Raw genomic sequence first — 26,214 nt, forward strand, 5'->3', positions numbered from 1 at the left:
AGCGTTACGGTCTTGAACTATATGCAGGGGTTACATGGTTATACAGGGCAATTCATTTGCCCATGATAAAGATGCAGTCAGGATAGGACCGGTGCGTGTGCGCCTAAAACAGCCACCACATTGTCACTGCCGTGAATCAAGCCTGTCACAAAGCACAACCAACCGTGACAATATCAACATAGTAGAGGGAAAAAGTCCTAGCAAATCCAACCGCTTTGATATAGATTGCATGTTGAAGAACAATCACATTTAGTTAACACACACAAGAAGGGTATTCATGGAAGCCACGTAATATATTGGAAACAGCTACTTCAATGAAAAAGTCTTTCAAAAACACATTTTGAAGTTTTCTAAAAGAAATTCTTGTGCTTTAAGCACAACAAGTGGTATAACACTTAGAAAATTTTCGAAAAGATATTTCCTTGCCGCAGTCGTCCCTGTAGAGATAAACACGACCGTGCTAGGTTTGAGGGCGTTATGTATCACCAGAGGACTTTTTTTTTCACGTCGATGAAGTGCAGCTGAGAAGACGAAGTGGGAAGATGTCACAGTAGCACACAAGCGTTTAAGAGGACACTCAAAAGCATAGTGTTTGATGTTATCGAATACAATGTGTGTACTCAATATACCGAACTGATTTGACTTCGACGCGGGAACGTGAATGAATTCCCGATGAGTGATGGTGAAGAAGTGCTGCGTAAACAATGGCAGCGGCAAATAAAAAACTGCCACAGCATTCTAGCTGCAAGAGGGTACACAGTCACACAGCAAATCTCAGCGTCGAGTTCTGTGCGTGACAAGGGATCAAGGTTATTCAGAGGTACGCTTAGTGGCGATCCTAGCAGAGTTCACTTGACGGCAAGTGTCACTGACGTCGACGTTCCTCGAAGAGCGTACAGCACCAGCGGTTGAAAATGTGAAAAAAAAAGTAAAACTAGAAACGAACACATTGGTCACTTTACACATTCATTATTCCGACTGCCTCAAGCGCCTAAAAGAACTTTCTTATGCTTGAAGCTTTTAATTTCAGCGGTCAACAACGCTGCGTGTAAGATCCTGGGATTTGTTAATAATTAAAATTAAATTATAGGGTTTTACGGGCCAAAACCGCTATTTGATTATGAGGCACGCCGTAGTGGGGGACCCCGAAAATTTGGACCACCTGGGATTCTTTAACATGCACCTAAATCTAAGTACGCGGGTGCTTTCGCATTTTGCTCCCATCGAAATGCGGCCGCCGTGGCCGGGATTCGATCCCGCCACCTCGTGCTCAGTAGCCCTACACCATAGCCACTGAGCAACCACGGCGGGTGGGTCTGTTATCCTACGTTTCGTATAATGAATAAAAAAAAACACCGCCAAGTATTGGCAATGTGGTTGCTGTCGAATCAGTATATGTGGACGCTAATAGATTTCGATAGTAGAAAAGCAACACGAATGTTTGTACATCAAGTTGAAACAAACGGTTCAAGTGCTTTTTCTACCATTCAGCCGTCACTGCTATCAAATCCAGGTAACTCTGCTTCGCCCAGCAGCATTCAGCAGCCGGAATGACACCTAGTGAAGGATACTTGCTTATGGAAAAGCTAAATTTGTCAGCCTTACCAGGGTTCCAGCATATATTATGGGGCCAGATTCACAAAGCTTTTCTTTTGTAAGTTCGCTTTGCCATTGACTGGCCGCTTTCGCTAATGATATGTCTGGCATCCGGATTGGCTAAATTTTTTACTACGAAAAATTCTAGCGTAAGAAGCTTTTGCAAACTCTGGCCCTACTCCGTTACGTGGAGTGCCGAATGATACCAAGTCAGGCCAGTAAAAATGAAGAACGTCGTGTTTGCTTACTAACCAGTAGTTTAAAACACTCATTCTTCAAAGTTGTGACACTCAAACTTGATAACGGAGCGTAAAATAAAATCATTTATTTGTTCACTAACATATCCTGTATCGCATAGGACTGTAGAGAGAAGATACTATTATGCACATTTTCCCGTTATTTCAGGCGTCTTGGAATCGGTATAAATATGTTTAATACGAGGTATCTTCCTGAGGTTCAAGTACTGAGTCCGCAAGAAGTGAAGAGGTTGTAGCGACGCTGCTTTCTCATTGTTTCCACTGGAAAGGACCCTCTTAACCTATGTACGAGTGGCACTGTTGTACAAAAACGCAAAACTTTGTGCGCGCACTTTTTGTGCAACTAATTAGACCTAAGCGGGCGACGCGGAACTATAGCTGTTTCAACATAACTTTTGACGGTAAAACAGCGAAGGAAACGGAGACATACACAAGGAATGTATACACACCACAAAGTGCTGAATAACAAGTCAATTGTTTATTGCGATAAGAGCAAGAAAAGTAGGAATAACAATCAAGCACGTAAAGCGAAAGCATATTGTCACGAGAACACGCCGTATGAAACATCATGCAGGAGGGATGCTCAACGAAATAACAGCATACAACAAAATATATGCAAACTTCCGCGAACTAATTTACTAAACACTACAAAGGTATGTGATTCTCAGCGGTAATCATAGGGGGCTTACTGAACCATCTTATCTCTGGTGAATCGCGTGGGCTTCAGCAATCAGGCAAATATACAGGGTGTTCATATTTAAGCTTTATGGAATTTTTAGAAATCGCTTGTGGCAAGTACCATAATCCTTATCGTTGCGCTGGGTTATTCGAAGAGGCGGACATTAGCAGCATGAGAAATTGAAACAATTATAAAACAGTAACACAAATTAAGTAATTAACTTCTTAGCCAATTACTTTATAACACCTATTGCAATTTACGAATTGTAGCCGGTGAGCTTGTCAGACCTATTCACTCGGAATGAATTTCCAGAATGACACCAGTTTGGAGATATGCACCATCAAACTCACCGCATGAATGAACTTTTGTTCCACTTACTTTTTTTACCGATAGGCGGCTTTATGCATTCAAGCAAGAAGTAACTGGAACGCCCATGTATTTCGTCCCACAATTTGAGAAATAATATCGCGAATCTAATGTCATCCTGGAAATTAATTTCAAGTGGATGCGTATTGCAAACTCTCCGGCTACAATTCGTAAATTGCAATATGTGTCGTAAAGTAAATAACTAATAAGTTCATTAGTAATTTTTTGTTAATTAGTTGAATATGTGTTTCGATTTCTCGTGTTACTAATGTCCGCCTCTTCGAATAACCTAGCTCAATGATAACACTTATGCTACCTGCCACAGGTGATTTCGAAAAATTCCGTAAAGGTCAATTTTCAACATCCGGTATGTCTGGCGATATAGTGCTGTCACATTGCCCTTTTCAAAGTCTTAAACACATACGCACGGGATGCAGTAAAGAGCATCCATGCCTGCTTTCTAGCGACAGCGGTATAGGCAAGTTCAGTGAGCCGATAGTTGAGGCAGCGACCGGTCTCTCCAGCGTAGGCCTTCCCAAAGGTCGTCATTCGGCCTGTATTCGTTTCCTGCGAAGTTGTACAATCAAAAGGTTAACGTTATTCGGCGTATGTCTTCGAGGGCCATGACGAGCTTGAGCGGTCTACTGGAACATCATCATGGGTTGCGTAGCTGTGCACGAATACATTAAGCTAACCACCGTCCCGCGTCAAAATTAACATGCACAAATATACATACCTCATTTACTCAAATTTAGGCCGGCCTCGATGCTAATCCGACCCCAGCTATAAGCTGATCAAGATAAATCTAAACTACAGCAGCAAAAACATTTTAATTATATTTATTGTCAATGTTCCGCACCAGCCACGCACTGGTGCGGAACATTGGCAACGTAGTCAGCCTGTCCTATCGCGGAATCTGACATTGACGCCGTGCATCGTATTCCTGCTAAGAAGGACACGAACATTATTGCACGTTTTTGTTCAAGGCTTATGCGCTCCGAGTTTGCAGCCAAGGCAAGAAAGGCCAGGCTGACTACGTCAGCCATCGGTTTTGCTCAGAGCAGCAACAAGCCAATTTTCATCAATGACCACCTCACACCTAATAACAAACGACTCTTTGCGGAGGCTCTTGAGCTCAAAAGAGGTAAAGGTTGGAAATACCTGCAGACTGATTAAAGTGATTAAAGTGATTAAAGCTAGGAATCAGACAGCAGCCGCGTCTATCGCATCACTGGTGTGATGGATCTGGCGATTATTCAGTGATCGTGCAAGCCATTTTCCCGTTAACCACAGTTGCTGTTCGGTCCTTATTGCATTATGTTTTCCTGTGACCAAGTGAAATCTTTGTTGCAAGATAAATCACGTGCTTTCTCTTTCCTTCATTGCAACATTCGTAGTTTACGCAAGCATCATGACGATCTATTGAACTTTCTTTCCATGCTTGACCACCACACTTTTTCCTTGATATGCTTATCCGAGACCTGGCTAACATCAGCTGATGGAAATTTGTATGGTCTGTCTGGCTACAAATCTGAAATCAATAATCGAACTTCTTCCCACCGCAGCGGTGGGTCGACTATTTTGATCAGATCATCATTGCCCTACGTTCGACGTTACGATCTTGCTTTTCGGGACCTGTTATGTGAATCCATCTGGTTAGAGTTTAACCGCAACTCTCTGCCGGTCAATAATAGCTGTACAATAGTAGGTGCTATATATCGCTCACCATCAACTTCTTATGCAGAATTCTGTTCTCAGCTTGACGATATATTACATGCGTTAACAAATGAAAATAAAAATATAATAATTTGCGGAGACATAAACATTAATATTCTCGATATCAACTGTCAGTCTTGCTCTGAATATGTAACTTGTCTACTCAGCTATGGCTTTTATACCCTAATACACACTCCAACAAGGCATGATCTTTCAGGCTCTTCCACGCTGATTGATCACATATTTTATTCATTTGACTCTGATTCTCATTGCTCTTCTGGAGTTATCGATTATTCAATGACTGATCATTACCCCTTGTGTTTTGCCTAGGTACAGAAGCAGTTATCAATTCTAAAAGATATGCTAAATCTTCGTTCAACAAAACACAGTTTATTCATCAGGTTCAAACCACAAACTGGGATGACGTATATATGGTGGGTTGTCCTGAGAAGGCATTTTCCATGTTCCATTCCAGAATCACTAAATGCATTGATCAGTGTACTACTTATTCACAAGTCACACATTGGTATTCTACTCCAAGAAATCTTTGGATATCAGATGCCATGTTGCGTTCCATAACACGAAAAAATAATCTTCACAAAAAAGTAAAATCGCAGCCCTTTAATATAAATTTGAAAAATCGCTTCCGTGCATATTCAAACATTCTTTCTGCCATTCTCAGGCGCGCAAAACGAGACTACTATGAAAACAAAATACTTGAAAACGAAAACGATACCAGGCATAACTGGAAACTAATTAGACAGTTTCTTAATGTGAAAAAGTCTGATCCAGGCCTCAAAAGAATTGTCCTCAATGATCATGAGCACACCAAAGACACTGATATTGCTCATGCATTTAGTGAACATTTTGTTGCTTCGGATAACAGTCCTCCAGCTAATGCAGTGCCTAGTATTTCGCGTAGCTCATACTCATTTTATCTTCGTCCTGTTTCACCGCATGAAGTCTACAATGTTATTTGTTCCCTAAAATCAACTGGACCTGGCCTTGATTCTATCAGACCAGCGCATATGAAGCTTGTTTCTGCTGACATCTCACTTGTCCTTGCTGATATTATTAATAAAATGTTCCGTGCTGGGGTATTTCCTAACTCACTTAAGATTGGTAAAAAAATTCCTGTCTTCAAAAAAGGTAACCGTGAAAATATTAACAATTATCCCCCATCTGTATATTGCCACTCTTTAGCAAGGTTATTGAAAAACTTATCTGTACCCGCCTCATGAACTACCTAAATAAGTTTAGGCTTATCAGTAATCTCCAGTTTGGGTTCAGACATGGCTACTCAACCGAGTTAGCACTAGTTCACTTAACTGACAAAATTAAGCAAGCCATTGACCGCGGTATAATTATAGGGGCTATATTTATTGATCTTACTAAGGCGTTTGATACACTAAATCATTGCATCTTGTTAAATAAACTAGAGCAATTCGGCATTACTGGTCCACCTCTTGAACTGTTCCGTTGCTAATTGTCTAATCGTTCCATAGTTGTCTGTATAAATTATCATTACTCTACCAATAAATTAATTACCAGTTGTGTTCCTCAGGGTTCCATTTTAGGTCCGTTGCTTTTCTTATTATTCATAAATGACTTACCTAATGTACTGACCCATTCAGACTGCCTATTATATGCCGACGACACTACATTATACTCATCTCAGCACACACTAAGCACTCTGCAAGCCGCACTTAATACTGACCTCTCCAATGTCCACACATGGTGTATCTTAAACCAACTGTGTATAAATCCAGTTAAGACAACGTTTGTCCTCATCCATAGTCCACCTAAAGTAGTAGTAAATCCCGTAACAATTTCTTTGAATAAATATGTACTACCGATATCTGAAAAAGTGAGATTTCTTGGTGTTACCCTTGACAAACACCTAAAATATCACTGCCATGTCAGTTCATTACTGCACAAATTGTCATTTGGTATTCATGTTCTCATCAAAGCACGTGCATACTTTGCACCACATATTCTTACATCATTATATCATGCATATATAGGTAGACATTTAACATACTGTTTGTCTACATGGGGAAACACATATCCCACTCACCTCAAGCCTTAATAACGCCTCCAAAACCAAGCATTGAAGCTCATGATATTTACACCACTGCGATGCCATTCCCTGCCTCTTTACCAACTTCTTCGTATTCTACCACTTCGGTATTTATTTCAATATAAGTTATCGCTTCTCATGTTTCGCTTCATTCATCTTGACATACCTACGGACATCCTTTCTTTGTGTCACATCGTTAATTCATACAACACAAGGTTTTCTGAACAGAATGACCTCCTTATACCGAAAATAACATCAAATTATGGAAAGTTTACCCTCAGATTCGCTGGTATAAGTGTTTGGAATGCAATTACTGCTGATATTAAGATTACATCTTCTTTCTACTGCTTTAAACGAAAATTAAAAATAAAATTGGAGCTGCTTTCTCTGCGATCTTTTTTGTCTTTTTTTTCTTGCCTCTTTTCTTGCCGATTTTCCTTTTCAGTCTTTGTCTTTTCTGCGGACGTGTGTTTTCTAGTATTTGTGTGGGAATTTCTACTACGTATGACTTTCTTCACTCTTATTGTTCATATTGATTTTAAATAAATACGTTCGAGTTCCATTGCTTTAAATTCACAAGTTAAACTAGCCTAACCTTTTTTATATTTATTTTATACTATTTTCTTGTTATTTTGTTCTTATATAACACTTTGATCTGTGAAAAGTTGTTATCGCTTGTTTCATGCATCCTGCTGCTGTTTATGTGATTATATCGTATGCATTGTAAAACAGGAGGTCCCCCAGACAGTTCTACTTTGGGACCTCCTAATGTACTACCTAAGATGTATGCTTTCTTTGCTCTTGCGCTACAAATAAACTTCAAACTTGAAACTTCAAACTTGTCCCAGATCATAGTATAGTCAGCCCCGTATTCACAGGCCGTGCTCGGTACCAACCTCTCGCATAAGCGATCCTTGAAAAAAAAAAAGCAAACACACAACGACGATGCCCGCACTGCTCGCATTAACTGCGGTCAAAGTGAACTAGTGTTACAGTAAGTTGTTGTTGGGCTCTGTTGCTGCGCCAGCGGATAGTAATGGCTACAGTGCTATCTTTTGGCGCTGGCCTTACGGGCGTGCCGTTTTTTCTTTTCTGACAAGCCCATGAAAATGCTCGAATCTAACCTGGCCAACGAGTTTGGTAAATAGTGCATGCACACACACACGCACACGAAAAACAATCGGCTTATATATGAACAAATGCGATATGAAGAGACCTGGCGGATTAGAGGCTAGTGTAAGTTATGGCAAACGCACGCACAGCTTTCGGCCTTCTTCAAGGCATTTAGGCGCTGATCAATTCCGTCGTCCCAGAGAGTTTCATTAAACATGTAACACTTCGCACTCGTTGGTAATTTTTTTCTGTTTTCCTGTCACTCTCACCTTGCTCAACATAATAAGGCAAAGAAGTTGCCTGCAGGTAAAGATAATCAAGATATGGAGAAAAAGACAAGGGAGCGCCAGGGATTCCCAATAATTGTCCCATTTAAAGAACCGTATCGGTACAGTTTCTAAACTGAAAAAAAATGGGGGAAGGGAGCATTCTTAGGGCACTTCACGCACTTACGAGGTCTATCTATCTATGTTTGTGTCTAACCGTTTTCCCGCCTACCTGGGTCAATGGATAGTCAGTGGTCAAATGAGTACCGTACGGGGATGCTGTGCAGAGGTAACAGGGTTCGAAATCAACCATCCGATCAACATGGGTCACTGAGTATGTGGCAATGAGTGCAGACATTTCGCTATTCCAACGAGCCTATTCTACTACGACATGGGTCACTACATATGCGGGACTGGGTAAGCGCTACTGTTCCAAGAAACTCTTTAACGCCGACTTCGACCCCTGCGTTTGTGCCACTCGGTCTGAGCTGGTCTCCAATGAACCTCTTTGACGCCAAATGGGGTAACTAGGTATCGCTGGGACTGTGCCACCCTACAATGACGAAAACGATCCCTTGAATTTATCTGATGCTGAGCAGAGTGGAGCCCACGTCACAACGCTTCCTCAGGACAGCAAACCGACGCATTTTCAGGCTTCGCCACAAACGCACATGGGTGTGTGCCGCTTTTCAATGAACGTCTTTCACGCCAATGCTTTCGCGAGCTGCTCCACGAACGCATTGGGTGTCTGCAGCTCTTCAATGAGCGTCTCGCCAACTTGGGTCACTGAGTACGTGCCACTGAGTGTGCGGTAAGCGAGGGTCTCAGCGTTCGCAGGCACCGACGCGCCACGATTCGCGTCTGGCAGGCCACGCGCGGACTTCTCAACAGTGCCACTCGATAGCGCAGCGTGCCCAAGAAAAAGCGTGAGAAAGGATCCCGGTTGGCGCATGACATGTTCCTCAGCGTTCGCACGCACCGGTTCGCCACGCACTTCGCAGCCCACGCGCTGGGTGGTGGCGCCGCATGGCGCCGGATGTTCTTATGGAAGCGCGAAAGAGGAGTGCCGCTGCAGCAACTGCCTCATACATAACTCGTTTCGATGGTGGCAATACATTGTGTCGCTGTGATGTTCCAAATATAATTAATATTTATTAAATAAACATAAGTAGAATTGTCCGACGGCAGGATTCGAACAGAGGACCCCTAGCACAGCAGCCCAAAGCTGTAGCCATTAGAATTCTTGGGCATTAGAACAACCGTTAGATCATTAGAGCAATAGAGCTCTAACCACACGGGCGCATGACCTGGTTGGTGGAATAGAACATCCCTAAGCCTTTCTCGCGTGCAAGCCCGCGCGCTGAGGCATGTGGCGCGTTTTATTGGAATATCAATTATGTGAACACTACATGCGATGTCAAGCCGTCATCGATAATTGCATGTAAAAATAACAATTTATTTAGTTTTATTGCGTTTTATGAAGAACATTACTCACATTAACTGTACGCTTTACCTCTGCATTATAATTTCAACTCCAGGTTGCGAAATATGTGTAGACGTGTACGAATCGCCAAGACGGGTGCACAGAAGCAGCTGTATTTGTCAGCTTTCATTGGCGGAACGAATGGTACCCCAACTATGCAGAGCCTGTCAGCTTGTGACGTTCCTTTCCCACGCGTACTAGCCATGGTAGTAGCTGTCGGTGCGGGGTTTCTTCAGCGAAGCACCGCGTCCCTCATATCGCACAAACGTGCATCTGCATGTTCATTGCCAGAACGCCAGCTGAGAAACTCCTGTGAAACGATAATCTCCGTGAAGCAAGGAGGGCACGCGCCAAGAGCATTCCGTGGCCCAGACGCAGGGACAACGTGCTGCTGCGTGTGTGGCGTATGCTGCAGCTACACGCCGGGGGCACCCAGACGCGGCGCTGTGGATGGAGGAGGCCGAGGCTATGCGGCAACGCCTTCAAAACACTGCAATTGAAAAGCGCGAAGCGGGCGCACACATCGTGCGCGCCAAGAGCATGCCGCAGTGCAGGAACGCGAGGCCGGCGCAAGGCGACAACGCGACAGGACCGTGGAGTTCTAGACGGTGCTGCTCGCGGTCATCGAGTTCTTTTTGCTCATGTGCGTCTGCACACATGACGCCATGCGTGTTTGTTTAGCAAGCCTATGTTTACTGCAAATCATAGTAATATAGTAGCATGTTGCTATTGCATTCATTGTTTTGCCGTTATACCGAAATAGTGATTTTTGTAGATAAATAAATCCATAAAATTGTCCTACGGCCGCATTCGAACAGAGGGCATGTAGCACAGAAGCCTGGTATTTCAGCCATGAGGCCACGGGCTGTTTTCCATAATAACGACCTGCCTCATAACCAGATCGTAGTTTTAAGTTAATTAAAATTACTTAACAAATCGTAGGTCAGAATGAGGGCCGATGACGAAGAGAGGGGGGTAAAAAAATTTACGACTTCGGCGCTTCTCCTGCTCCCCTCACTGGAGGAGTGACGCGATAAAGGGCGGTGGGCCGTTACTCCGCCCCTACCTAATCCCCAACTCGATCAGGATGGCTGCCTCTCATCGACTTCAACTGGAGGTTGAATAGCCTTCCAACTTGTTTGTATTTCTACCTTAAAAAAGTCAAGATGGAAGTGGACAACAGACAAAAAAATTCGGCAGCACCCATCTCACGATGCCTATCTATGATAATGCGTTTAGCATTCAAGCAATGTAGCTAAACAACAAATTGTGAAGACACGTTTATTTAGATTCTGTTGCGGTAAGTGCCAGGCTGGAGTTGCTTGGGGTATTTGAGCATGCGCTGTTCTCAGGAACTCGACCACAGTGCTATGCGCTCAATTGCCAATATCGGTGATGAGCACGACGGCATGGCGTCAGTTCAGCGACGAAGGTAGTATGACGACGACGGCATGACGACTGTCGGTTGACGAAGCTGCCATGACAACGATCCAATAATCTCGGCGGCATCACGACTACCGACCTAGTGCCCTAAGCTTTTAGACAACTTGGTTCACTGGGCCGGCGGGAAAGGCGTGACGACGGTGGTGCAAGAAAAATAAGATGATGTAGCTGGGATGACGACATTGGAATGAGCCCAACGGGGGCATCACGATGAAGGTAATTAAGACAACGAATGCACGACGCCTATATGACAACGAGAGCTTGACGACGATGCCGTGCCGACAGTACAGTCCTAACATTTTAACCTTTAAGGTAACTTATATTTGCATGTTACCTATAACATAAAGGTTACTTGCTTAATAAAACAACTTGATATTTGCGTTTTTGTTACTTTCCGTGGAGCCTAGAGATTTCGCAGATAGGTTTTAACGTATGAGAAGGAGTGGTTCCTAAATTGTAGAAAGTGTCGGGTTCGTTATAGAAAGGCAACGATGCTTGAGCTTGAATGCAGCCAAGGCATGAACTTAATTTATTCTAACACTTCAGATGAAAGAAACATCAAGTGAAAAAATATAACAGAAGCAAATGCACTGTACATTATCCTTAGTTAAAGAATATTAGTTGCACTAGTTCAGTTTGTAATCAATTGATATTGCGTTTTTACTGTTAAACTCTCACTTTAGGTGGTGTTGTTATTTGTACTGCAGGGGAGTACAAACTGACTTTGGAATTAAGTTGAGTTCAGCTCTTTATTCTTTAATTTTTATTGTTACCAAAATTTTGTAGGACAGGAGAGCATACTCAAATTTTGCGTGTTTAATTATTTGTTCTGTGGTAGTTTTTAATCTGTTTATGGTTTATTTGTGCATCTTTCATTACATGTCAATAGCTGTTGTTTGCAGTGCGACACTATCAAGTAACTATAAGATTGTAAGATTACTATTCTATCCTTGTAGGCTTCCCTTCCCAGCAAGGAGATCTGAGAATTAGCAACTGACATACTGATAGCAAAGCGACATGATTGTGCTCGCAACAAGGATGAGTTCATCCCCCCTATGATTGTCTAAAACTTATATGTGTTTGTATTTAAACATATTGTACAGGAATCTCCAACATTTCTGTCTATTTGCACAATTCCTGGTGCTGCTGCGAAAATTTGCGTTGCCACACAGCGCTATGCTGAAAGGTCATTGCATTAGTGCTTTATGGCCGTGAAGAAAACAATGGTTTTATGGCTCTTAAATAGAGCAAAGCCAAATGTATTTTTGGTTGTGACGGGAAAACTTTGAGTTACCTTGCTTGTATATGCAAATAAAGTAATCATGAAATTTTCACTAAATGTTTTGTGTCAGCTTCACTTGTCACAGCTGCTACTCACGCCATTTCGAGAATGTGGGTGCTGCCGCCTCATACCTCCGTAAAATTATTTTTGATACCGGCATTGTTGCATAGAGAAATGCGTAGTGATTCTGAAATGTGCCACCTTTTCAGATGTTGTGCTTTAAACTTGTGCAAAATATAATTTGAAATCTCACTATAATGTGATGGCGGCATGATACTGTTTGCAGAAAACTCTCAACATGGTACGCTGCAAAGAAATATGTTGCTGGTCGAGCCTGCATACAATGTATTCACTTCTACAAAAGCAGCATACTGTGTATTTCATCAATTATTCTGTTTGTTGCACATTTCATCCTAAAATACCAAGAATGCGCGAGCTTATTTCAAAAGGTACAACTTTTTTGATGCACCGTGCCTTCTATACGAATTGCTGCAAGATGTCTTGTGTAAATGACCTGCACTGTAGAACAGCAAGGCTCAAAGGTGATGTATATGCTGTCATCCAAACTGCCCTTGAATAATTAAAATAGAGAATTTCAGACGAAATGTTGATTTCTGCTGAACAAGTTTTCTGGTAATCGCAACAGAATTTCCGCAACAATCTCTTGTAGAAATATTACCAATATTTGAGCGATTAGCAAGGAAATAAATAAATATGGTGTTGCGCTGCTAGGCACAGGGCCGCGGGAGAAAATTCCGGCGGCGGCGGCAGCATTTTGATGTGCACGAAATGCAAAAACACCTGTGTACCGTGCATTGGGGGCACGGTAAAGATGCCCAAGTGGTCAAAATGAATCTGGAGTCCCCACTACAGCATGCCTGATAATGATATCGTGGTTATGACACATAAAATACCAGACTCTGTTTTACTATTTAAACCAATGACATCAAGTAACTTCTTTATTGGAAACTTTAGGTACACCTTTATATTGAAAGTTGAAAAGAATCACCATAAAAGGCAAGTTTTATTTTTCTATACTTGAAAATGGCTATGTTGATAGAAATAACTACCGACAAATAATTCATTCACCGCAATATGCACGCGAGAGCCGAAAGAGGTGCTCATGGTTCAAGCGTGTTGTGATGCAGTATGGTCACGTGGAATAATGCTTCGCCAAGGCCGCGCAAGAAAATGAACTCACCCGCCTCAACCACTGAGTTGAATATGCGCTCAATCGGGAGTTGCGCAAAGTTCCAATAGGCATAACATTCGACATACGAGGAAAGCGCGAGGGCAGCTTCGTTTTGCGCCACCCTTCTACGTCTCATGTGTGCTGGACCGCGAGCCGCGTTTTGCTGTTCCACGTACATAAGCAGTCGATTAAAGAAACATTTGACGGCAGGGATTTAAATCGACATAGACATTTTGAAACATACTAATACGGAAATACGGAACTAGACTTTTGTAACGGTTCCCTTCAACGTTCTCATAAAAACGTTTACCTTGAAGTTTGTAATTGATAATTTATTTGACGTAATTATTTTATTCAACCATTACATTGCATTTCTTTTTGTCAAATGATGTCCACCTGGGCAGGTAATTCATCTGCAGGGACGTATCTATAGCAAATCTTATAGCCTTTTTTAATGCGTTGGAAGGAAAGAAAAACCAAATGTACAGCTGGCTTGGGTAGCGGGAGAGGACATAGTCTGCGAAGCTGTTAAATAAAAATAAGAGACTGCGCAGCTGATTGTTTTTAATCACAGAGGAGAAATTTACGCAGCGAAAGCAATCAGGCAGCTCGTTTCTGAACGCTGCTTGTTGCATGAAGAAGGAAATAGCGTCGATAGGAAACCAAAGCACTGGGTACATTCAAAAGCCGCATGGGGCGAGAGGCAATTGTTGCGAACATGAAATTACTCACGAGTTGTTACTCGACTGTTCCGTGACGATGCACGAGGTGCTGCTGCCAACAAGAAGCCACGAAATAGCACAGACTATTAGAGAGAACCATAGAGGCCGTAGAGTCAGGCCACCATAATAACCGTAGCACCATAGCAACAATAGTTTAGCAGTTTGCTGAACTGTACGTACATGTATGTTAGTCTCTGACCTTGTTGCCAACTTCCTGCACTTTAAAGTGTTAATTACCAAGCGGAAACCGTGAAATGACCCCTTGACTTGATGCGGTTTCTTTGTTCGCAACAACAATGAATTGAGAATTAAACCATGCTTGAAATATTACTTACTCAAAGCTCCCTGTCTCTCCTTTGGGCTTCGATTATACTCGGATGGACGTAGGTTTCCCATTTCACTACTCAGACCATCTTGGCTTGGTTTTCATTCTTCTCATTCACATCTCCTAGCTATTGACATTGCGGTCATTCGCAGCGAGGCCTGTTATCGCACCTGCGATAACAGCCCCCGCTGCATACCCTGTCCATGGCCGGAATGCTTTAAAATAGTGGCCGAAAGCTCTTGGAGACGCTCTGTCCGTGCACATGCAGTCGACGAAGCTGCGCACTCCCGTGGAAGTGACCCAAGATGGCGGGCCACCCCCCTTCCCCCCTGCCTAGCACACTTCGCGGAACGTAAACTTCGACAATGGTCGAGTAGGATCTGTGTCATGCCCGAATGCCGATGCCGCACAGTGTCGCCAAGGCGCGCTTGCGGCAAAGCAGAGCAGCCGGCGCTACACTTTTTGTTCCCTCTCGTCGGGGCAGGAATGCCTCCCTACTATTTGGTGCTTGACGTGAGGTGTGTGCACGATAGGGGAGGCCGCTTCCTGGCTGGCCCGTGAAGGTTATCGCCGAGCCCCCGTGGCTTTTGGTGGCCACGAGCGGCGTCGCTCTCCGCTTTCTGACTCCGCTGGAGCGGCGAAACTTCAGCATCCAGCATCAACAGCAGCAGCGGCGACGGCCGAAAGGAACGCGGCGGCGCGTATTTATTTGCCGATCGAGGCCAGTGAACTTGGAAAGGAAAAACGCAGACGTGAAAGGGGCGCTCATTCTTTCCCCGTTATGGCGGCGACGGCGAAGGGCGTCGCGAAACCAGAACGTGTGCCCACACGCCGCACGGCCAATGGAGGTTAGTATATAAGGCGCCGCGCGGCATTGGCCCAGACCTAGATCGCCCCCACGGAGCAGACGCAACCCGGTGAGTGGAGTGTGTGTGTGCTGTGCACGTGCTGTTGTCCTCCCGCGACGCGGCCGCCCCAAACGGGCGCTCGCTCGCCGCAATGCACCGGCACCCGCGTCCATGCCGGCCGGCCGCTTATGGGGACGGCTCTGGCGGGTTCCGGGATTTAGCAAGATCCATGATTGAGCGCCCATGGTGCATGCAATGTTTCCGGAAGGCGCCCAAAAAGTTTGTGTTTTCACAGATTAGTGAATTGTGCTAGTGGCTTTGCGTGGCGCTGCTGACTGCCACGCGGTTGTCTGTCGGAACGTGAAGTGGAATCCCTTAAGATACGCTGTACATCAGGAGAACAAAGTATTTTAACTCTTATTGCCAATATCGCTGGTAATAACAGCCAGCTGTAATAACTCGCTAACAGAAAGCTTAAATTTTTCTGCCGTCGCATCTCGTGGCCATAGACAGTGTTAGGAAGGGCATTTAAGTGGGATGAAAAACAATATTGTCCTGTATAACTTGCAGAGCGTATAATTTATCTGAGATAAAGATACATCACGTCCTGCAGTGGAAGGGTATCTTCAATCGCTTAATTTGAGACAGCGCTGTCCCGGCGCCCAACACATGAGTGATTGATCTACTCTTACTGATTTCTCAGCGAAAATGTTCAAAAGACTCCCGGAGCAGGCGAAATGGTTAACGACGAAGGAGTGCGAAAGCAATGCCTGTAAATTCCTCACATGAGTGAACAGGGAATGTATAGACAAAAATCCGCAGCATTACCGTTTTACTTTGCTACGCTTGGCATCCAATTGGTAAAATGGCCCAATGTTGAAAATTTAGCTAATAGAGGGTCACGAAAAGCCTTTTGCGGCACCCTTGAAAAGGCAAAGCACAGGCGGACCCAACACTTCGTTGTTGGCATAAATGTTTTACCTAACAAAAATGAGAAATCAACGAATGATTTCAGACTGAGTTAAAGTAACACCAGATTGATTAACGTGCGTTATGGCAGCTTATGCACGGTCATTCCGAGGAAAGACCATGCACTCGCACCATTGTATTCCACGCCTGCTTATCTTGCCAACTGCCGCCGTGGCACTAGAATGGAGGTAACACGCAGCTTGCTAATCGAGAAATATTATCGGCATCGCTCCATGGAATCACCTACATTAAGAAAGGACGAAAAGTACTTTCTTTCTTTTTAGGGTTTGCGATGCCGAAATTGTTTTCCATGTATTTTTAATCAATCACACGCTTCAGGATTCGCTTTGCAGAACAGTCCTTCCATAAGTACCCATGAAACGACAAGGCTGTTTAATTGGATTGCGTAGCTCATTCAGGCTGCGCAATCAGTGCCGGTTATGCTAGCATTCCAAATATCCTATATCCCGTAGTGTATGCCGCTGTGTTAGTGTTTCGTGTTGTTGTGAAGACTGAAGAAAGTGAGTTAATTATGAAATAAAGAAAGTGAATTAGTTTGCGGCTTATAGCTTGGTGCACGCGTCTAACCAAACTGTGCCCCGTTGTGGCGCGTGCGCCTCTAATGATTGCCGGGTAACATATCAGTGATTATCAGCGCATGTTGGCGAGATTTATATTCTTTGGTGCAAAATTGTTTGCTAATAAACGCGATGTCCTTTCCATTTCTCTGTTTGCTTCTGCCTCTGTTGCCTGTCCCCAGTTTAGGTTATCAGGATTATCCTTAGTGTCTTAACTACGCATCAAATTCGACGGTTTGGCCATGTCCTTTAGTGCCCAAATAATTGTCGGAAAGCATTTGTATTCGCATTGTCGCTGTTATTTCACTAAGTGGAGATGAAGATTCTATTGTCATTGCTAAGCGGCGTGGAAATGTAAGGTACAATATAGCCTTTATTATTTGCACATGTATTCGTTCTTGTTGAGCGTACATGGTGTTAACGTTGCTAGGTGGCGCTAGGCTTGCACACCAGCCCAGAAAAAGTTTCCGGAATTCGGATAGTACGCACAAGCTCACATACTTCGGCCACCGAATCATCCATCTTGGAACTGAGGGTAGTACTGTGCGCTTGAATGCGGAATTTGCGCAATGCCCTTCACAACTCCGGAGGCATGGTTTTCTGGCGATGCATTTAAGCGTATTCCGTGGTCGCACATTCCAAAATTGTTTCTGGCCAGGTGAACTCGACTGGCAGCAACACAGCTCAGCAATAGTCCTTCAGACCTAATACGGATGAGAGCAAACGGTCGAAAGCTTTCTCGTCTTCGTAGTAGCATGAAAGTTTAAGATGCATTTCCAGCGGAAACTTGCAGCATGAAGGATCATGACATTTATCGCTGTGTCTAGATTTCGATGTCCTCTGAGATCTCGTTTGCTCCAAGCTAGAAAAATTCTCACATACTGAGCACTTTATCCTTCACTACATGCAGGAGGTGAGCAGCGCAGCATGAATGCAATTTATCCCGGCTTCTATAGAGCCAAATATTGTGAGCACATGTCGATGGGCTACTTTGCTCAGCCTATCGCAGTAGCAGCACGTGAAATACAACAGACAGAAGAATGTAAAGCGGGCGCCAGGAGTGCGGACAGAGCGTGTGATGGCATCCATTTTACCTTCTACTTTCCCTTGTCTTTCACGCACTGCTCAGTCTAAACGTCAAATGTTCAATAATTTCCCTTGCAGTCTCCCAAGTTCCCTCCGTCATTTGGATACAGCAAAGGTGGTTTGAATAAGTGTAGCCATTAAGGTCATAAAAATAACTGGAATGTAAAAACAAAGCACCATAAAATTAGGGAACCTGTACATATGCGATGAACTGGACTACCATAATTGGCTAGATTTAAGAAAAAGTTATATTAAAGAACTAGTGTGCCCTATCGCAAGGGCTCTACTGGCTGATAACTCAACTGATACAAGCTTCCCACTTCTTTTGCATAAAGCAAATGCAAGCTTCTTCAGTTGCTTTGGAATTCAAGTTTCATACTGCAGAGATTTGCGCCCATCGCAATACCTAGCTCAGACGACGCCCCGCCCGCCTGCGGCCATCTCTGTGCACCCCACTCCCATCTTCTGTAACCGCGTCGCATATCGGGGCAGCACGCAGGCGTAATAGCGAGGCTGCGGCGTCATCATCGCCCCTCAGAGAAATGGCTGAGCACGAGCCGTAAATAGCAACAACGGCCAGTGCACCGGCGGCGGCAACTGCTCGTCTTGACCTCGATTTTGCGAACGCTCGCGGGACATCGAGAAGAAGGAGAGGGAAACAACGCGCAAGCAGCAGGTGGTTTGGGAGAAGGGTAGGTGGGGGTAGTTTAGTTGGCGCGATGTACGATGGTTGACTGGCGTCCGACCTCACCTGTTCTCAGCCGCTGGAAACGGGTCACGCGCGACCTGACTGTCCGATGATGGCCGCACGTTTCGGGAAGCTTGTCTCTAGAGCAGCCGGTCTTGCCTCGCGTTTGCTGCCGCTCTGGCATCTGACAGCGAATGCGATCGGTCTCAAAGACATTGTTGCGAATGGAAAATGAGGCGGCATTTCAAGAAGATAGCTGAAGAGGAGGGCGAGTGTAGACATTAAGTTCGGGGCAACGACCCCCTCAGCCAGGAGGCCAGGCAATTAAGAGGCTCTAATATCCCGGTTCATTAAGCGTTAATGGAACTCGAAGCCGACGCCCCAAAAGCTACATGCGTCTTGCTTCTTTGGGATTTCTTTGCATCTTGCGTCTTCAGAGCGCGCCTCGCTCGATAGCGCATTGAAGCTCGGTGCACAATGCTTAAACGACGCGCTGATATTGGGGTTCCGCGCGCATTGCGCAGAAACCTCTACGATACGAAGACATCACACCACGGCATCGTTACACATTATGCGTTTATTTAGCTCACCGTGAGCAATTTACGAACAGTTCGTATCTGGCGATCATGCAAAGCAGGTCAAGTGGACCGAGGTACTCGCTGACGGCGAGACAGTTCGCAAAACTTGCCTGAAACCATCGCGCTTCGCAGTTTGACCATTAGTATTCAAGCGTGTGACCACGAGTTCAGGTGTATTGAGGACGGTAGCGACCAAAGAAAGGACATTGGCACACGCCCTTTTATGTCGCTCCTGGTATAGAGACCACGAAACATCATGTTCTGCAAATTGCACCATATCATTCATGGTTTGTATGTGCTTCATAGATGGCGATCAAGTGACAGATTTGCAACGTGTGCTAATTGGTTGAGCCATAAGCCGTAGGTAGTAATAGTTATGCAACACTGCCGACTTTTACATTCGGTCTCTTTGTTCTAAGTACTTGAAACATAAGAAGTGGCAAGCAGTCGGGCGCTGCAGGTGGGTCAGAGGTACCTGGCCGGCCTTTGCCCTATCCGGCAGTTCGCCTTCTGTGCGCCACGATTTGTGAGCGATTTTGGAAGCGAGCTTAACTGCCTTCAGACCATCGCCTATGACAGCTGTGCGAAAGATGGCAGCTAATATTTGTGACCAATGGACCTTCTTGTAATGCCGTACAAGCGGTTGCTGTCGCAAAAGCATCGATTATCGCTTGACGCTTATGCTTAACTCAAGAAATGACGAAATATCCCTGCAATGGCCGAGGCCAGAGACCGTGCCCTCGCCGTAAGGAGCTCTAATCGTTATGCGGAGCGCCCTCATCTAGTAGCTTCGCACTAGCCACATTGCACTAGCCTGAGTATAGCCGCATAAGGTTAGCCCGAAAATGCATCTCGATCATCCTAGTGCCTGCGATGCTTTGAGAACGCTCTGTGTCGTGCTAGGCGTGTTTACCTCACTGCCATTCAGCCGGCTAACCACTTAACAGTTTAACCGTGGGGCCCTAACCGTTTTCGCGGCGTCAAATGTCATGGTTTGATGAGTGCTGCTTCATGGTTTACTGAGATTATTTGAGATGCTACGAAGCTGGTTTTGGAACTGTGCTTGTGCGCCACGTCTATGCCACTGTGTGCTTCAATACTACTCGTGTCCTCTGTTTCCGCATTTTCACTCATCCCTCTTAAACCATTACCGGTTCCCACCTAGGTGCTTCAGCAATGCCTGGATTGTATTTTACATTCTGCTTACAATTAGTGCTGCGCTGTGTTTCACAGACGGACATATTGTGAAATATTGACCCAGCAAGAAAGTAGATCTTACTGTTTCGCTGCATCAGTGTACTTTTTGTGTGCTGCATTTCCTAGTTCAACCAGAAACCCGAACCGTAGCATCCGCATGCGAACATGGGGGCCCTTTTTCCGTTCGTTTTTATCATGGGTCCTCTTTCGCTTATTGTAATGCGTACTTACAGGGCTATCATGAGAACAGAGTTGTTCTTGAGCGGTCATTCGAGATATGGTCACCTAGAGAAGGCTCATGTACTTCTTCACTTGCAGCAGCCATGAATCCGATGCACCTCTTCCTCGCTACCGTGGTGTGCGCGCTGCTGTTGGCGTTGCCGACGCACCAACAAGGTCTGCTGGGTCTGATGGCCACGGCGGCCATCATGAGGCGATTCCGCGGTAACAACCAGAACGAGAACAGCCAGAGCCAGTCCCAAGGGCAGACGCCACTAGCATCGCATCCGGAGCCCTCCATCTATGGCCTACCTTCGCAGAACGTCCCGTGAGTGAATATATTACACAGTTAAGGAAGAAAAGACAGTTGCCTAGATACCTGCTCAGGGTATTGATTACCGCGCTATTATGCATGAGATTGATTTGTCACGCAGGTGATTTGTCACGCATGGGCCAGTGGCGTGTTCGGTAATAAAACGCCTAGCTTTTACTAACCAACCCCGTGAAGGAATTTTAGGCTGTAAACGCTTCGATGACAATTGCTTTGTCCATCTGGAAGCAGAAAGAAAGCGACTGAAGTGACTATATGTGTTTAATGCCTGAGAAGCTATGAACAATCTGGCACCACTTACACTGTATTTCGCGTTAAACCTCTTAATAACTTCAGGCACAAACCAGAATAATTTCTAACATAAGCCCAGACAAGAGATAATTTGCCAGAAGTACCACTGAAACTAGGAGACATGCCTGTTGTGGGAGTGAAAAGCAGTGACTCAAAAAATTGTGCGTCAAGCCAGCTAAAGAAAAGAAGCCTTAATTGCTATGTTTTGTATAGTTTTTACCTAGGCTCAAAGTCATTGATGCTACCGCTGGAATTAGGCGTGATGATGCGGTTATTGCAGGAAGCATTCAAGCAAATGGAGAAGGCATTCTTTATACCTTGTAATCAGTTAAATACTCAAGTTAGAACAGTCCCAAGCCACTGAATACAGCTAAGGGCCTGTTTATTGAATTATTACTGCACGCTCTAGAACATGTGAAATAGTGAAAATTGGATAAACGACGCTATCGCCATTACGTTTGGGCCCAAGAACCGCGCAGTGATATAACAAGCTGGTCGGCTATGCAAAGTTTGGTGTCTTAAAGAGGCCTTTTACAAGGGTTAAGGTCAAGGGTAAATTATAACAGCCTGATATCAAAGCCCAGTCGCATACTTGGCATCCTGAAGCAACCGGCGACGCTGAAGGCAATTTGAGGCCCTCACTCAAGTCAAACTACTTCAGAGCAACACAGTGAGTACCCTAGCACGTCGCTGCAAACGAATTACTCACAAACATTATATTGAGTCATGCAATGAAACGGTGCCTTGCGTGTTGCGCAAGAGCACTACCTTAGTGCTAAGCGACCTTTACAACCTTCGCGATTTGAAGGCATACGGAAGGTTATTCGCCACCGCTGCTGTTGGTGGATTTGTTGATGAATATCAAGGGGAAATTCGAATGACTTTTCATATGTCATAACTGCTTGCCGTTCTACAGCCGATTTCGTTAACTATATATTCAATATAATGTCTTGTTGGACCCGTTGTGATGAACTCTTATAGCCTTCGAAGACTCCCGTGAAAGTGCCGTGCGAGATTAATCCTTCCTCATATCTGCATAAGGAATCATCAAACTACATAAATTGCACAAACGACAGATAAGCTAATGCACTGAGGCCGTAAATTGTTGTAGTATGGATTCTCGCCTCCCGTGCAAAGCTGGCTGGTTTCGCTAGCATTGATCACGTTCTTCTCCTCACAGGTTTTACGCGGGTGGATACCCCGGTGCCTATGGTGGCTCCCTGGGCGCGCCAACCGGTCTGGCCCCGGGCTTCGGCGGAGGCTTCCCCGGAGGTAGCGCAGCCTTTGCTCCTGGCAACAACCCTAGCACCTACTCGGCCAGCTTCGGTGGCATGAACTTCAACACGGGAGGCTTTGGCGGTGCACCGGCGGCTTCCACGTCTTCCGGCTTTGCGCCTGGAGGTTTCGGAGGCCTGCCCGGTGCAGGCGGTGTGCCTTATGGGGGCTAAGTTTGCTACTGCCGACGACCACACTCCATCGGCACTTCGTGCTTCTGTGATTCCGTGCTGAGCTGCGCAGGTCTTTAAATCCAGAATGCCGGCGGCAAGCTCACACGCTTTATTGACAGTGTCCGCGTCTGAGCCCCAAAACATTGGCATCGTTCGCGATCACGAATATTTCTCGGAAACTCGTTCCTTCGCTAAAAGAGCGGGGCGGGCGGTAATGGGGCAACATGTGGGCTCCACTCGTGTTTTCAGTCTATGTTCAACGTTTCCAGTTTTGGAGCGCAGAGACGGAGTGGAAGACAGACAGGTAACGTGGGCGCTCGGGTGTGCTGCTTGACTAGTACAGCGGGCCCTTTATTTACCTTTTCTTGTTTCCTTCTGTTTCTTTTGCAAGAACATCTTATAATTCCTTTGAGATTCGAGATAATCTCAATGATTCATCCATGTTTTTCCGCTGAAAAAAACCCAAAAGGCTTGCCTAGCATATGAAGTTCCAGGAGTGCGTACATCACACATGATTTAGTCAGCTCAGCAAGAAATCAGTGGCACGGAGTGCGCAATCACAACGCTATCTTGCAATTTTCTCACCCCCCGTTGCAGCTCTCTCCGGAGGAGAGTGCTGCGCTTCTCACGAGTGCTTTCCCACAGTCTACGTACGTCCGCGCGTGACGCTTGCCGCGCGAAAAAAGTTACAATGCACACTGCCATTCCAGTCTCGAAGGTTGCGCGAGCTGGTTTACTGCGTTAACTGCATTTGACGTCTAATTGTTTACATCCACCGCTATCCTATACCGGAAAAAGGAATACATATTATGCAGATTGCCATGCGCGTTCGGGCACTACCAAGGCTTTAACTCGCAGAGAGCTTTAACCCCACTACCATTCGATTGAGCCTGGTTGCCGTTAGAATGGTAGCTCTGTCCTCTATCTCACACTACTCCTTGTGCCCTTACCACAGCGTATGCAGTGCTGCTCAAGAAGGCGTAGGAAATTATAGACTTCAGGATATTTTTATTACTATTAATTGAAGAATGCTTATACGAGGATTTATACAAAACGGGTAAAAAGCGTCATGTATCCTCCCTGCCTTAACGATAAAGATGGCGTAATACTTTTTTTTTCAAAACATCTTCAGGCACGTATAAATTTAACGGAATTAATGAAGCACATGGAATCTTGCTTAATGGCATTATTTCTATTGCACAGTAAACAGCTTGAAACATGTGTGCATATCGCAGACCACCGAGCACATTTACGAAGCAGCCATTGAGACTGCTTGCTCGTAGAAGCGACTGCACTGCCTTATTTAATTTTTGAAGCTATTATGGCGCTCGCCTTAGCTGTGGTGCGGGCGCACCACTTTTCATAACGTAATTGCAGCTAGACTGCAGCCACCATAACCTCTCACATGCAGCCCTAGGAGCGCGCGACAGTCGTTCCTTCAGGGTCTTAGGCACGTGTAACTTACTCAGTGGCAGTTACATATGCTCCACACGTCTCACACTCTCAACATCCCGAGGCCATGAGCGGTGTCTTGAATGCACCCATGAGCCATTATCACGAAACTCTCGCGACGTCAGTAGTATTGTGACGGCGCGTGTTCTTTGAAAAATATGTTATAGTTCGGGCTGGGGCATCGGCGGCTGTCGAAATATTAGACTGTCTGCGACTCGTTAGGTGATATGAAGGAGCGTGACCCTCGTCCATCTTGACAAACAGTCCTCCACCTACGGTCCCTGACTCGTTTTTATGATGTCAACAACTGTGGTGCTAAATGTAGCCTCATGAACACATTCGGCTTTCATGTTTGAATGCGTGAACAATTCCACAGCTCGGCATATAGTCCAAGTAAAGTCGCTACAGTGGCGTAACGTGCATTGATCCCACCCAAGAGATAAGCGGCGGCCACAAAAATTTGCAAAAATGAAAAAAAAAGATCGCTGCAAGTATCTAGGCGCAATTTAGTAGAAATATTCATGGGGTTATCATTTACATCCGTGAGCCAGTTCACTACGGGCCTTAAGGGTCACAGCTCCTTTCTTCTCACTCGGTCGTCTCTCATCGAACCATCAAACAGTGGTCAGTGCTCTGTAGTTTTTTCAAGAGGCCACGCTTGCGTGCATATGAATAGGTACAGAAATATATGGCAAAATGACATATGCTGCTGCACTTTCGTACCTTACGCCAGCTGCGACCACCGTCTAAGTGTTTCACATTGGCACCTCGGCAATGCAGGGCGCCTGGGTTGGCTTCCGGCGTTGCTGTTTCTTGAGGTCACCATTCTGTCGATACGGCTAGCAGTGAATACTGTCATCAGTTGTCCCTGCTTCGCTGCCCCCAGAAAACCTCGCTCAGGAAATAATTCAATTCATCTCTAGTCTCACACGCTGACGCAACCCTGATTCTCGAACTGCTTGAGCACTCCAGCCCTAATCTAGATACACGCGAGTTTCGTATGCTTTTGTAAATAGCTTTCCCTCTTCAACGCGGGTTCCCTACGTTGTACCACTAGTGCCGAAAATAAACCGAAATGATAATGAAAGGTGCTCGGACTGTCTCTTTTCTGCACGAATACTTGTGCATTTGAGTGCGGATTGGAATGCATCACTACCAACTTTCCCGTTTCCCCATCCTTCTACGACTACACCTATCTACGTGTGACTACTTTCGTACGATATTTAGCATTGTGCAAGGTGGGTATACCTTTTCCTGATGTATTACAGAGTCTGTAGAAGAATCTATTCGCGGTTCAATACCAGGGGTGATTTCAGCTAGCTGTCTTAATTTGCGGACAAAGTTACTTTCTTGTCACTGTAGCCATATTCCGCGGTTAGTGATATCGCGCTTTTGGGTTGCTAAGATGACGCTGACAACAGTGTTTGGACCGCTCAGTGAAGTTGCAGTGTCTGTTACAGCGAAGCGGTACACCTATACCCCCTCCCCCCATGCATTTGTCCAGTCCGCGGGCAAAAATAACCTCTTTCATGCGCCGATCCCGGATCTAGTGCAATCGTAGGCTAAAATCGAAGCGAAATGAGTGCTTATACTTTTGTAATCACACATACAGTACATACCAAACAGATCGCTTCGATAAAGAAAAGCATAAAACACGTCTCGTGTCAACATGATGGATGATCAGGCGGTCGTTAACAATGGGAAGCACAGAATGGTTGATAGCGACATCCGCTTTTAACAGAGCCCTTATGACGTCAATACCCATACAAAATATCAACTAAAGTGCAGGCTTGTGACAGCACAGTTTGTAACGCAGGACGTGACGTCACTACATTACATGTACAGGGTGTTCATTTTTAAATTTTACGGAATTTTTAGAAATCGCCTGTGGCAGGTATCATAATTCTTATGGTTTAGCTGGGTTATTCGAAGAAGCGGACATTAGTAGCACGGTAAATTGAACCAATTATTCAACTAATTACCAATATTTCACTAATTCATTTCTTAGT

At 45.0% G+C, this 26,214-nt stretch overlaps 1 protein-coding gene across 1 annotated transcript; it reads left to right on the forward strand.

Annotated features, from left to right (window-relative positions):
- The first annotated feature begins 15,191 nt into the window (after positions 1-15,191).
- LOC119454533 (keratin, type I cytoskeletal 9-like) lies at positions 15,192-25,286 on the forward strand. The gene is made up of 3 exons (XM_037716438.2): positions 15,192-15,437; positions 20,783-21,011; positions 22,486-25,286. Exons 2-3 carry the CDS (start codon positions 20,788-20,790, stop codon positions 22,751-22,753), a joined length of 492 nt encoding a protein of 163 aa, XP_037572366.1. The 5' UTR covers positions 15,192-15,437; positions 20,783-20,787; the 3' UTR covers positions 22,754-25,286.
- The last annotated feature ends 928 nt before the right edge of the window (positions 25,287-26,214 follow it).

The sequence above is a fragment of the Dermacentor silvarum genome, chromosome 1 (assembly GCF_013339745.2).
Source record: "Dermacentor silvarum isolate Dsil-2018 chromosome 1, BIME_Dsil_1.4, whole genome shotgun sequence".
Classification (NCBI taxonomy): Eukaryota; Metazoa; Arthropoda; class Arachnida; order Ixodida; family Ixodidae; genus Dermacentor; species Dermacentor silvarum.

What these genes read in the sequence shown, in the direction of transcription:
- LOC119454533 (XM_037716438.2), top strand. Translation starts at nt 20,788, where the DNA reads ATGAATCCGATGCACCTCTTCCTCGCTACCGTGGTGTGCGCGCTGCTG. An exon ending in CTACCTTCGCAGAACGTCCC is followed by an intron (nt 21,012 to 22,485) that starts GTGAGTGAATAT and finishes TTCTCCTCACAG; the next exon opens with GTTTTACGCGGGTGGATACC.